At 35.5% G+C, this 13,541-nt stretch overlaps 1 protein-coding gene across 1 annotated transcript in view; it reads left to right on the top strand.

Moving 5' to 3' along the window:
- DYNC2I1 (dynein 2 intermediate chain 1) overlaps window positions 1-13,541 on the top strand; it is a 94,791-nt gene that overhangs the window by 73,079 nt on the left and 8,171 nt on the right. Inside the window, 5 exon segments of the mRNA XM_043969350.1 lie at window positions 243-294; window positions 5,410-5,470; window positions 9,717-9,816; window positions 10,777-10,908; window positions 13,145-13,368. Coding sequence (XP_043825285.1) covers window positions 243-294; window positions 5,410-5,470; window positions 9,717-9,816; window positions 10,777-10,908; window positions 13,145-13,368 — 569 coding nt within the window.

Here is a 13,541-nt window from a genome sequence, read left to right as displayed (position 1 = left end):
AAGGAAGAGAACAATAAAGTAGAATGAGTAATAATGATAATAGCTGGCATTTATGCAACACTTTCAGATTTGTAAAGCACTTTATATATGTTAAGTTAATAATTTTATATTGAGTTTAATAATTTTAGTTTTTCTCACAGTGTTTTTGTCACTTTTAAATGTTAGCTAAAGCAACTTGATGTAGTCAAGTTTTGCTTAGAATGTTTTATGATTATTATTGATCACTAATTTTCTAATTTTAGGTGGTGGTTGAACTACCAAAAGCGGATTTTGCAGGTTCCCAAAGTGATCTAGGTAACTACAAAGTATAAAAGGAACAAATATGATTGTGAATGCTTTAAAAAATCCTACAAGAAAAATGAAAAGGTTTTGAGTCACTTTGAAACAATGTGTTCTAGGGGAACATGCCATTGTAATACATTAGAGATAGCTAATTAAAAGTTTAAGAGTATTTTACCATATTACATTGAATATAAGTGTGTTATGTGAGTAACGTTTTTGTTAAGCTCATGTGACCAAGGAATGAGGTACTAGGTTGCACAGTGGTAGAGTGCTAGATTTGGAGTTAGGAAGACCTGAGTTCAAAATCCCACAGTAGTAATTTCCTTAGCTGTGTGACCCTAGGGAAGTCACTTAAATTTTTTAGTTTCTTCATCTATGAAATGGGGTTAGTAATAATGTCTACTTCACAGTTTTGTTTTGAGGATCAAATTATATATAAGATATGTAAAGAGCTATGTAATTTTAAAGTACTTTATAAAATGCTAGTTATTGTTATGAATATATTTTTAGTTAACAGAGCAATAACAGATCATATTTATCCCTATTGTTATGAAAGCATTATTTAGTAGTATTTTTCCAAAGCAATGGAGATCTGTAGTTTCCAATATTGTTTTTAGACCAGGAAACTATATTTTTTCCTTAATTGAAGATAAAAGGAATCCTGTGCTTGTAACTGCAAAGTAGGAATTTCAGAATACATTTTCATGATGTTTCTGAAAGTCAAACTCATTAAATATGTTAGATTAAATATAAGAGATTTTGCAAAATTTGTAAAATTCTAAATAACAGTAGCATTTTCTTTCCTTACCTACAACTTTCACCATGGTAAAAATACCATTGATTTGAGTGGTTTAATTAAGTGTAGTTAGCTAGAGTTCTCCTGAATAAAGGGTTTGCATTAAATCTTGACTATTTTAGACAAAGTAAATATGAAATAATTTAGAATCTTTTTTTTTTTTTTTGGTGGGGCAATTGGGGTTAAGTGACTTTCCCAGGGTCACACAGCTAGTAAGTGTTAAGTGTCTGAGGCTGGATTTGAACTCAGGTCCTCCTGAATCCAAGGCTGGTGCTCTATCCACTGTGCCACCTCGCTGTCCCGTAAAGCATACTGAAGGCTAAAAGCTATTGTCTTGTCTAGAAGTGATTTTGACCAGTACTATCTGGTCTCCATTTCTTTGCTCGTAATCCCAACATAAATCTGAAATAATGAAGCACTCAGGTGTATTTTCAACAAAGGATAATATTTATAGTCTAAAATTTCCCAAATTTTGGATTTTATTTCTAATTATCAATAAGAAACTATAGTTTAATTGCAGGGACTTAATCTGCCATCTACTGCCATGTACTGATAAAGATTACAGTCTTGGTTTGGAGGGAAACAGATGTTATTCTCATTACCGCTCACCACTGAAGATAGGAAATTCATCAGTGAATAGCATTAGCAGTGCAAAAGCTTAGAATGAGTCGGCAGAGACAGCTAATGACAGCAATGAGGGTTTGGTTTTGGGTTGTTGTTGGCCGTATTAGGGCAGAGAGGAAATCCAAAGGAAGCATCAGGCCACTGCTCAGGCTCGATAGAACAAGAATCACTGGAGACAGAGAGGAGGCAGATTTACTTATCTTATTTTGCTTCTGTTTTCTCTGCCATGGAGGATGATCTCTGGACTGGAGAGGACAAAACAAATATGGTGACTAAGGAGTTGATACCCAAGATAGGTAAGGAGATAGTAACAGAGATTAAGTTGCCCTTGATCACAGTTAAGTCACCAGGTGCAGATGGACTTCATCTTGGTTACTGAAAACATTGTGATTGCCATTCATCCATCAGTAATCTTTGAAAGATCAGAGGGAATGTGAAAGATGTTGTAGGATTGGAGAAGGGCAAGTTTCCAGTTTTTAAACCAGGAAGAGAATAAAGTGAGCACACTATAGCACAGTGAGTTGACTTTGATTCCTGAAAAAATTCTAGAATATGTTATTAAATGAATGCTTAATAAGCACTCAAAAAGGAATTGGTGACCACAGAAGATAAGAATGGCTTCATGAAGAGCAGGTCATGCCCACTAACAATTCTTTTTTTTTTTTTTTTACAAAGTTTGTAAATAGGGAGAATGCTTTACAATTGTTGTGGAGATAATGGAGAGATGTGGATTAGATTATGTATTTATAATGAAATGAATTCACAGCTGATGGAATGGCCAGACTCAGAGTAGCCACAAATTAATGGATTGAGCTTCTCTAGTGGAGTGCTCCAGTATTCTGCGCTTGTTTGTATGCAGTTTGACATTTTTATCAGCGATATAGCTGTGGAAAGGACCTTTGAGATTGTGATAAGAGCACTATAAACTTTATGTAGGCTAGGTTGGTTTCTCTTTAAGAGAGCAAGAAGGCCATTCTTGGGATTTGGTTGGTCCTTTTGTCTCAGGCTTGAACTGCTGTTGTGGTTTCCTTTGTCAGACCACATCCAGAATATTATATTCAATTATGGTAGTCACGTTTTAGGATGAAGATAGATAAGCCAAAAGGCATAACAAACAAGGAGAGCAACCAGGCTGATGAAGGACCCTGCTGTGATGCTATATAAGAGTCAACTGGAAGGGTTGGGGATGCTTGGTCCAAAGAAGAGAAAGAAGACTTGGAGTGAGGGGGATTAGAAACATAATCCTGATCTTCAAGCATTTCATAGAGTGTCCCCTGACAAAGATGAATTAGAGCTGTTCTGTTATCTCAGAGTACAGAACCGGGAGCAGTGGATATGGAAGTGGCAAAGGGACAAGTTTAGGCTTGATGTGAGGAAACATTTCCTGATGATTAGAGCTCTCCAAAAGTAGAATGGACTGCCTGTAGGAGATGAAAAAGGCTCTCCCTCATTGGAGGTCTCCAAACACAGGCTCCATGACCATTTGTGTGGGGTATGTTGTAGAGAAAACACATTTTCAGTGATAGGCTGACTTCTGTGAAATAGTTAATAGCTTCTAATTCCTTTTCTTTATCTTTTAAATTTTATTTTTAATAATGAATGTAAGATGTCTCTATTTCCTTGATTTCTGAAAATAGTTCTGTATTCAATGAAGTGTACTTCAGGAATGTTTTACCACTAATTTAATTTAAAGCAATATAACAAGATTTAGAATAACTTTATTACACTATAGGGAATTTTGACAAATTCTTAAGTTTAGGGCAGAGATGTGGCTTGTATTAGTCTGAAAGTAGCTTTTATATGTTTTAGGTTGTGAAAATGCTGATAAACTATTGGAACTATTTTGAATATAATTTGTGGTAAAAGCACAGTATTCTATAAAGACATGTTCCTCCACTCCTTAAAGAGGAATAGTGAACACTTTTGAATCAGGAAAAGTCATCATTCAAGGCTATTTCTTAAAGTAATGTTGGTTGAAGGTGATTTCTTATGAGGTGAAAACTGTGCTTTTAATGAAAGGGGAGAATTCCTTCATTAATATTTCTAAGTTAATATCCCATTTTCTTCCACAATCATTTATTAAGAACCTTTATGGGGTAGCTAGGTGGTGCAGTGAGTAGAGCACCAGCCCTGAATTCAGGAGGACCTGAGTTCAAATCCAGCCTCAGCTAGCTGTATGACCCTGGGAAAGTCATTTAACCCCAATTGCCTCACCAAAAAAAAAAAAATAAATAAAAAGAACTTTTGTACAAAGTGTTAGGGAATAGATCAAGAAAGTAAAACCAGAATTTCATTTTTTATCCAGAGCTGGGCTCCTACATTGCCCACGAAGATGCTTTACTGATTGAATATTAATAGAAAACCAAATTTTAGATATCACATTAGTCATCTTTTTGTGTTACATATCAGCAAAGTATACTATGGAATATATACATATATATGTAAATACATATACATAATTACAAGAGAGCAAAGTATACATTAAATCTACATGTTTATTAGTTATCAATTTAATAATTGTTATTTAGCTGGATCATAAGTATAGCTCTATGCATGCATAGTCCCTTAGGCAGTTGGATGTTGGACATCACATCCCTCTGGCAACTCCTGAGCGGGCACTGGTGCCAAACTGTATTGGCTCTGCCTCTCCTTTGGATCCACCAATGTCATGGAGAGGGAAAACCTGCTGCATGGGCAACAGCCTGTTATCCATATTGATCTGCCCAGGCCAGCGCCATGGAGAGGATACTCCAGCTACTCTTTTTGGGGTAGATACAACACGGGATGCGGCAGTTACCGGTTATAAGTCACTCAGGAGCTGCGGCTCCCACATCGGACTGCACAGCCACACTGTGGCCTGTGGCTCTTCAAGGCGCTGATCCATGGTCGTCCCCGACTGGTGGAGGCTTACTACTACTATATGCATGCATTTAAAAAAAATTAATTAATTTTAGTTTTCAACATTTGTGTTTACATAAGATTTCAAATTTCAAATTTTTCTCCCTCCCTCCCCGCTCCCTTAGACAGCAGGTAATCTGATATAGGTTTTATATATATATATAAAATAACATTAAACATATTTCTGCATTAGTCATGTTATAAGAGAAGAATCAGAGCAAAAAGGAAAAACCTCAAAAAAGAAAAACAACAGCACCAGAAACAAATCAGTTGGGAAATGGCTGAACAAGTTGTGGTATATGAATGTAATGGAATTCTATTGTGCTGTAAGAAATGATGAACAGGAGGAGTTCAGAGAAACCTGGAAGGACTTGCATGAACTGATGATGAGTGAGATGAGCAGAACCAGAAGAACATTATACACAGTATCATCAACATTTTATGTGTTGATCAACTGTGATAGACTAGATTCTTCTCACCAATCCAACGGTACAAGAAAGTTCCAAAGGACTCATAATGGAAAAGGCTTTCCAAATCCAGAAAGAAAAAAAAAGGAACTGTGGAATATGGATGCTGATTGGACCATACTATTTCTTTTGGTTTTGGTGCTGTTGTTTTTCTTTTTTGAGGTTTTTCCTTTTTGCTCTGATTCTTCTCTTATGCATGCATTTTAATGATAATGATTCACACTTTGCCATCATTTCCTAACATAAGACATTTAAATAATAACAAGTTACTTTATTTTTTAAAGCTCTTTAATTACCATCTTTACAAATAGAATAACTTATTTTTGATCTGTCTATTTTTAGGTTTAATACCAGGAGGCAAGATAAAATTGGTACACAGCTCTACAATTCAGTTGAATAATAGGTAAGCCATCTATATCATGTTTAATATGCTAAAAATAACAGATTTTTTTCTTATTAGGCTCTTTAACCTCCCTTAAAAAGCAAGCTAGAAATGAAATATTGCATTTAGAAATAAATACATGATGAACATTGGCAACCATTATACTATTTTTAAAATTTTTAAACATTTAAAAAAAATTTTTAACAGGTGTTTTTTTTTTTTGGTGGGGCAATGGGGGTTAAGTGACTTGCCCAGGGTCCCACAGCTAGTAAGTGTCAAGTGTCTGAGGCCGGATTTGAACTCAGGTACTCCTGAATCCAGGGCCGGTGCTTTATCCACTGCGCCACCTAGCTGCCCCCTATACTATTTTTTTTTAATGAAATGGTTCATTGGTAAGAAGCATATATACTTAGTTAAATTTGTAAATAAATAACCGAATTAATGATTTTGTTCATTAGATCAGGGGTCCTTAACCTTTTTTTGTGTCATGGATCCCTTTGGCAATCTGGTGGTGCCTATGAAACTCTTCTCAGAATAATGTTTTTATGTGGATAAAATGAAATAAATAGGATTGCAAAGGAGACTATTTATATCAAAAGTTATAAAAATATATTTTTAAAAAGTTCATAGACTTCAGGTTAAAAATTTCTGCCTTAGGATAGATGCATTTTTTGCTTTGTTTTGTTTTTCTGTTTTTGTTTTTTTTTGCAGGGCAGTGAGGGTTAAGTGACTTGCCCAAAGTCACACAGCTAGCAAGTGTCAAGTGTCTGAGACTGGATTTGAACTCAGGTCCTCTTGAATACAGGGCCAGTGCTTTATCCACTGCACCACCTAGCTGCCCCCAGGATAGAGATGTTTTAACCTTTGTAGATCATTGTTATTTGATATGTGTTTTAAATCTATTTAAAATATGCCATGTCATTATATCAAGCATCTGTGATTTTGTTAGTGAGGGAGCTCCCTCCACCTGTGAAGATTGCAACTTTTCTTGTCATTTTGTGGATGAGTTTTAGAAAATTGCCTGAGGCTTAGAGAGGCTGCTTGATTTGCCTGTGGTGACCTGGTGTAAGAAGAGAGTTGAATCCAAGTTTTCCTAAGTCTGTATCAGCCATGCGATATGGCCTCTGTTTAGTTAATATATGACATTAAAGTTAAATCTTCCTTAATTCAGTTTCTTGAAGTAGAATGTAATATTTATGTGAAACTTTTATTAGTTTGGGAACTAGTCCAGAAATAAAAATCCCTCTTTCTGCATGTATAAATCCTTTTTGCTACATTTGGCTAACTGAAAATTGGAGCAAATTTCATAAGAATTTTATCTTATTTGTGGCATCTATTTTGTGATATTCTATCTTCTAACAGTATAACTTGGCAGTGTGAAAATAGGAATTAATTTTCATGCTATCTTTATCCCCACGGAAATCAGGTTTGTAGTTATCAAAATCCCATGATTTTGAAGACAACAATGTTATTGCTGATAATGGACATGCTTGTTTTATCCCTTATCTTTTTTTTTTTTTTTTGGGGGGCAGTGAGGGTTAAGCGACTTGCCCATGGTCACACAACTATTAAGTGTCAAGTGTCTGAGGCTGGATTTGAACTCAAGTCCTCCTAAATCCAGGGCCAGTGCTTTATCCACTGTGCCACCTAGCTGCCCCTTTTGCCCCCTTATCTTACTTGAAAGCTTTCTAGTTTATCCCCATTATAGATAATTCTTGCTCTTGGTTTTTTGTTTTGTTTTGTTTTGTTTTTTTGCAGGACAGTGAAGGTTAAGTGATTTGCCCAGGGTCACACAGCTAGTAAGTGTCAAATGTCTGAGGCCTGATTTGAATTCAGGTCCTCCTGAATCCAGGGCTGGTGCTTTATCCATTGCGCCACCTAGTTGCCTCCTTGCTCTTGGTTTTAAACAAGATACTACTTATTATTTTTAGGAAAGCTTCATTTATTTCTATGCCTTCTAATTTTTTTTGTAACAGGAATGGGTATTGCATTTTGTCAAAAGCTCTTCTTGCATCTACTGAAAAAATCATATGATTTTTATTGGTTTTGTTATTATTTTTAGGTTTTTTATTTTGTAATTAATTTTTAGTTTTAGCTTTTAGTGTTCCTAATATTGAACCAGCCCTAAATTCCTTATATAGATCCAGCCAGGTCACAGTGTATGATCTTTGTAATATATTATTATAGTCTCCTTGCTATTATTTTATTAATTTAAAAATCAATATTCATTAGAGAAATTGATCTTTAATTTTCTTTGTTAATCTTGACTCTCTTAGGTTTAGGTATCAAAACCATATTTTGTCACATAAGGATTTTCATATGGTCTCTTTTTTGTCCATTTTGCCCCAAGTAATTTATATAGTATTGGAATTAATTTTTATTTCAGTGTTTGGTAGATTGTACTTATAAATCCATCTGGTCCTAGTTTGTCCAGAGAAAGAACTAGTAAAGACTGAATGCAGATTGAAGCATATTTTTTAAAACCTTTATTTTTCTTTTTTTGGTCCGTCTTTTCTTTTGCAGTGTGGCTAATAAGAAAGTATATTTTTCATGACTGCACTTGTATAATCTATATCAAATTGCTTGCCTTCTTAAGGAGGAGGGAGAAGAGAGGGGGAGAAAATTTGGAACTCAAAATTAAAAAAAATAAATGTTAAAATTGTTTTTACATATAATTAGAAAAAATATAAAAAATTTAAAAAGAGAAATGAGAAGGTTTGGAATAGCTTCTCTGGAGAGTGGGATAATGCATTGATTAGGGAGGAGTAGTATGGTTTCTTTTATGCATTGGAAGCTCAGTTGAGTTGAAAGCACCTAAATTTGTAGTACACTCAACACTAGGTGCCAGGGACATTTAGTGACTTTCCCCAAACTACACAGTAGTAGGGAGGATTTGAACTGAAGTCTTCTGATTCCAGAACAGATGTTCCTTTATATCTAGTCCAATCTCTTTCACTTTACAGCTGAGGAAACTGAGGCTGAGTCATGTGAAGGGACTTAATTAAGATCATTCAGCTAGTTAGTGATACAGTAGGATCTAGATCGAAGCCCTTTGGGCTTGGAGATTACAGTTCATTCATTCATTCATCAACTATTTCATTGAGTACTCACTATGTGCCAGGCAGTGTGTTTGATGCTGGGAATATAAAGACAAAAAAGAAATAGCCCTAATACATTGGGCCTGCTTCTTCTACTATTTCTTTTTCTTTTCTTTTCTTTTTTTTCCCCCTGGGGTAATGAGGATTAAGTGACTGGCCTAGGGTCACACAGCTAATAAGTGTCAAGTGTCTGAGGCCAGATTTGAACTCAGGTTCTTCTGAATCCAGGGCACCACTTAGCTGCCCCCTTCTTCGACTATTTCTAAGGTTTTTTTGTTTTGTTTTGTTTTGTTTTGCAGGACAAATGAGGGTTAAGTGACTTGCCCAGGGTCACACAGCTAGTAAGTGTCAAGTGTCTGAGGTCGGATCTTCCTGAATCCAGGGCTGGTGCTTTATCCACTGTGCCACCTAGCTCTCCCCCACTTTTTAAAAGTTTTTTTTTTTTTAAAGGAAATAACATGGGTGGTATTTGGATTTGTAAATTATCATCAAAGAATAAGTCTTTGAATTTATTATTTCTCTGAGTCACATGCCTTTGGGTGATTCCTACAGAGAAATATTCAACTAATTGTTCCTCACCTAGAATACTATCCATATTTCACAGCATGTTTTTTACTTTTGTCTGGTGCCCTTTCAGTTTTTCTTCTTAGAGAAAAAAACATAGTTAAATGCTAGTCTTCTTTTCAAACATCTCCAACTCCTGTTATGTATTAAATAAGAAAACCACAGATGTAACTGAGGGTTTTCTTCTGGTATCTGTGTCCATTAGCAGGCAAGGTCAAGACTGACATATATAGGAAACATTTGAATACAGTGAACTGTCAGCATAGTATCAATCACTTTTATCATTTGTTTGATTCTCATAACATTCATGTTGAAGGCAGATAGTGTTTTATAGGTAGAAAAATTGCGGTAGTAGCAGGTTAATTATCATGTAAAAGGTCATTGCATAGGTTTACTTGGATCTGAACTCTTTTAACTCTTCCCCCAGTATTATATCAAATAGCAAATTTCCATAATGGAAAATAAGCAAAGTTTCTGCTAAGTAATCTAACTATGAAATAAATGCCCATGCCAAATATTTAATGAAATGTTAATGCTATTTACATATCCTTGAGGTTTTTAAAGATGGATTCTATTCACATTGTTTTTCAATTGTATTTTCTTAGCTTTCCCCCCAAAGTTAACACAAGTTTGAGGCCTATGCAGACACTGATTGTTAAGTTTTTGCCTTCAGATCCTAATTGTTTCATTATTGGTACAGATATGGTAAGTAAAATTTTAAATTTCCTTCTATAACTGATTCCTTTCATTTCCCAGGATTTTCCCAAAATGTCTTTTAAAATCATTCCATGTTTTCAATGTGTCAATAAGTTATTTTTTCCTCCTTAACCTAATTTTTCCTCCTTAAACCTTAACCTGTTTACTATTCCCAGAATAGATGGCAATTGGGGGCTGATAAGGTCTACGAATGGGAGGTTTTAGAGATAAAGAGAAGGGTGCCATAGCCACCACCCTCATTTATGTCCCCATCACCTCTTGCCTTTATTATTGCAACAGTCTAATAATTAATCTCCCTGACTCAAGTCTCGACTTGTTCCATTTTATCCTCCACAGCTGCCAGAGTGATTTTCCAAATTGTAGGTCTGACTGTATTACCCCACAAACTCCAGTGACTCTCTTTTACCTTTAGGATATAAAACAACTCTGGCATTTAAGACTCTTCAAACCCTGGCCCCATCCTACCTTTCCAGCCTTGTTATACCTTATTCCCCTCTAGCCTAGCTATTTCTCATGTAGGACACTATCTGTTACCTCTGCATTGACTGTCCCTCATGCTTGGAATGCATTCCCACCTCCGGTCTGCTTCTTAGAATCCTCTTGTACTTAAAGACTCACCCTAAATCCCATTTTCTGTAGGAGGCATTTTCTTTTCTCCCCTTAGCTTGTAGTGCCCTTCGCCTCCCCCTCCCCCCAAAGTTACATGGTAGTTGTGTCCTATGGGCCTTGTATATACTTATATATGTGCATATTGTCTTCCCTGTGAGATTGTAAATGCCTTCATTTTGGGAATTATTTAACTTTTTTTAATTGCCAATGCTTACTTAGAACAGTGCCTGATGCATATTAGGTTCTAATAAATTCTTTTTGATAGAGTGATTAAAATACATTTATCTAAAAACTTTTGTTTACTTTAGATATATATCACCATTTTCTTCATATTAATAGGGTGTTATAAGTCACGGTGCAAGACATGATTCAAAGGTGTCTCCAAAGCTGTTCAAACCTCAGCAACGTGAAGAAAGACCAGTGAAAGTTACTGTGATTGACTTTTCGCCATTTGGAGAACCAATGTTTTTGGTACAAAAGTTTTTTTTTTTTTAATGTATTATTCCTACTTGAGTTTATATTCTGTTTGGGGAGCATGATACTTGCAGAGATTTGCCTGTAAAAATATTGTGCCTGCCAACACCGTGCTTGTTCTTTAAACAAATAGGATATTAATAACTTAGATTTTTAGGGAGAACAGTGGGATTTTTAAAAAAATTAGTAACTTAGTTAAAAAGCTGAAGATCCTATATCAGTGCTTCATTTTGGGAGGGAGGAAGAAGCCCTGAGTTCTTGAAGGCTGCGGTAGGCCAGGGTAAGCTTTGGCAAGTTCTACAAAGCTGCCAAGGGCTGGGAGTATGTGCTGAGTGATTTAAGTCGTGTGAGTACCAGCCAAAGGGTGCTGTCATTGTCAGAAAGCTGGCTCCCAGACACTTAATTCTTCTTGGTTTATAAAAACCACTTCCAGGGGCAGCTAGGTGGCGCAGTGGATAAAGCACCAGCCCTGGAGTCAGGAGGACCTGAGTTCGGATCCAGCCTCAGACACTTAACACTTACAAGCTGTGTGACCCTGGGCAAGTCACTTGACCCCAATTGCCTCACTAAAACAAAACAAAACAAAACAAAACAAAAAAAACCCACCTCCCAAGGCTTGGAGTGATAGAGATTTGCGTTGGCAGATTAAATCACAGATCCTAGTATTTTTGAAGTACGCCATATAATTAAATGTACAAGGTTATGTTCTGTGAAATTTCCCCTTGATTATCTCTTGAAAAACAGCAAAATTGCCTTTTGATTGTCCTCTTTTCCTTTACCTATCACTACTTGTAATGTCTTAATTACATCTGTAGTTTAAAATAGCTTATTGAATTGAAATGCTTTTCTGCACTCCTTTACCCCAATATCCTTCTTGTTTACAAAAAGCATGTTCTAAGGAATATACAGATTTGGGTGACTAGGATCTTCCTTGATCCTAAAATGAATGTATAATCACTCCAAATAGTGCATTGGTATATTAGTAACGTTTTTGCCCTTGGAGATGAAACAATTAATTACCTTTTTTGTTCAGTAACCTTTTATGTGTGCCCCATAAAATCTGCAACCTATAGTATTCAAGGGGATTAGTCAAAAAAGGTGATCATAATGATGGTTTTCTAATAGTCTAGTTTCTGTTTAATCAGAATGTGAATTATTAATAATAATATTGTTATATTTTTCAATGAAATACAGAATGTATTATTTTTATTGTAGTTATTACTGGGGTAGAACAATCTAGGCTCAGTAGGAAAAAATTAGAACCAGTTTTTTTTCTTTTGCTTGAAGAAGTTGCCTGATTTCATTCACAGTTACCTTTTAGTGCATGTGGTAAGTCATATTCTGCAAAAGTAGTAAATTTTTAAAAAACCTCATTCAAAAAAAAATTTTAAAAAGCAATGAGATTTTTTGGGAAGATAAGAATTATAGTGGTGCCAAAACACTTTTTTTTCATTGAACCTTAGCTGTTAAATAAGTGATAAATGAGATCATGGATCTGCTTAAATTACCTGAGGTTATAATGATAAAATAATTGTTGAATTTCTAAATTTTATCAATACTCATAAGCTCAGCTTTTCTAGATTTTTGCCTTTTGCTTCCCAAATGTTACATATGTCTGCAGATTTGGTTTTAGCCATTGTATATATTCTCCCTTGGGAAATAACTTTTCAAAAATAAAATGAGTGGAATCAATTATACATTTTTTCAAGGGACATTTAATTCATGTTATGTTGTCCAAAAGGAGTTTTAACTCCTCAGTTTACGTTATCATTTTGAGAGTGTGAGAGTTGGTGGGTTAGAGGATTTTGCTTCTGTGGAGATTTTTACTTCGTTAGTATAAGTAGCAAATGGGTAGAACAGATGTGTGATACCGTAAAGGTAGTTGCCTGTTCTTTTGTATCCAAAGGCAACTTTGGTAGCCTATATATTAAGAAATTCTCTGATATTTAAGTTTTGTTTTGTTTTTGGTGAGGCAATTGGGGTTAAGTGACTTGCCCAGGGTCACACAGCTAGTAAGTCAAGCGTCTAAGGTCAGATTTGAACTCAGGTCCTTCTGAATCCAGGGCTGGTGCTCTAACCACTGCGCCACCTAGCTGCCCCTATTTAAGTTCTTATTAACAATTGCCATCTATTTTAACTGTGCAGTTTTTCATAACCTCTCAACAGTATCATTTTTATGAGTTGTTTATTTTTGGTTAGCCTAATTATTTACTTTTTTCTTTCTGTGGTATAGGCTGGCTGTTCAGATGGAAGCATTAGGTTACATCAGCTAAATTCTGACTATCCAGTTTGTCAGTGGAATAACAGCACCAATGGCCAGGCAATTATTGCCTTAAAGTGGACCCAGACAAGACCTGCTGTATTTTTGGTCCAGGATGACATATCCAACATTTACATTTGGGACCTGCTAGAAAATGATTTGGGACCTGTAGCCAAAAAACTCATCTCTCCAGATAAGTAAGTCATTTAAAATTTGTAATGGATTGTCAGAAGCATTTCTTTGCATAAGATCTTTGATGTTCAACCTGTGATCCTATGATCTTTCCTTCTCTTTTTCAATTGTTATGTGAGACCACTAGGCCATATCAAACTGTTATGGATTCTGAAAGAGTGCCTATGTTTAAATCATA

The sequence above is a fragment of the Dromiciops gliroides genome, chromosome 5 (assembly GCF_019393635.1).
Source record: "Dromiciops gliroides isolate mDroGli1 chromosome 5, mDroGli1.pri, whole genome shotgun sequence".
Lineage (NCBI taxonomy): Eukaryota > Metazoa > Chordata > Mammalia > Microbiotheria > Microbiotheriidae > Dromiciops > Dromiciops gliroides.
Note: the sequence above shows the minus strand (reverse complement) of the source record. Positions and strands in the feature narration are given on the sequence as shown.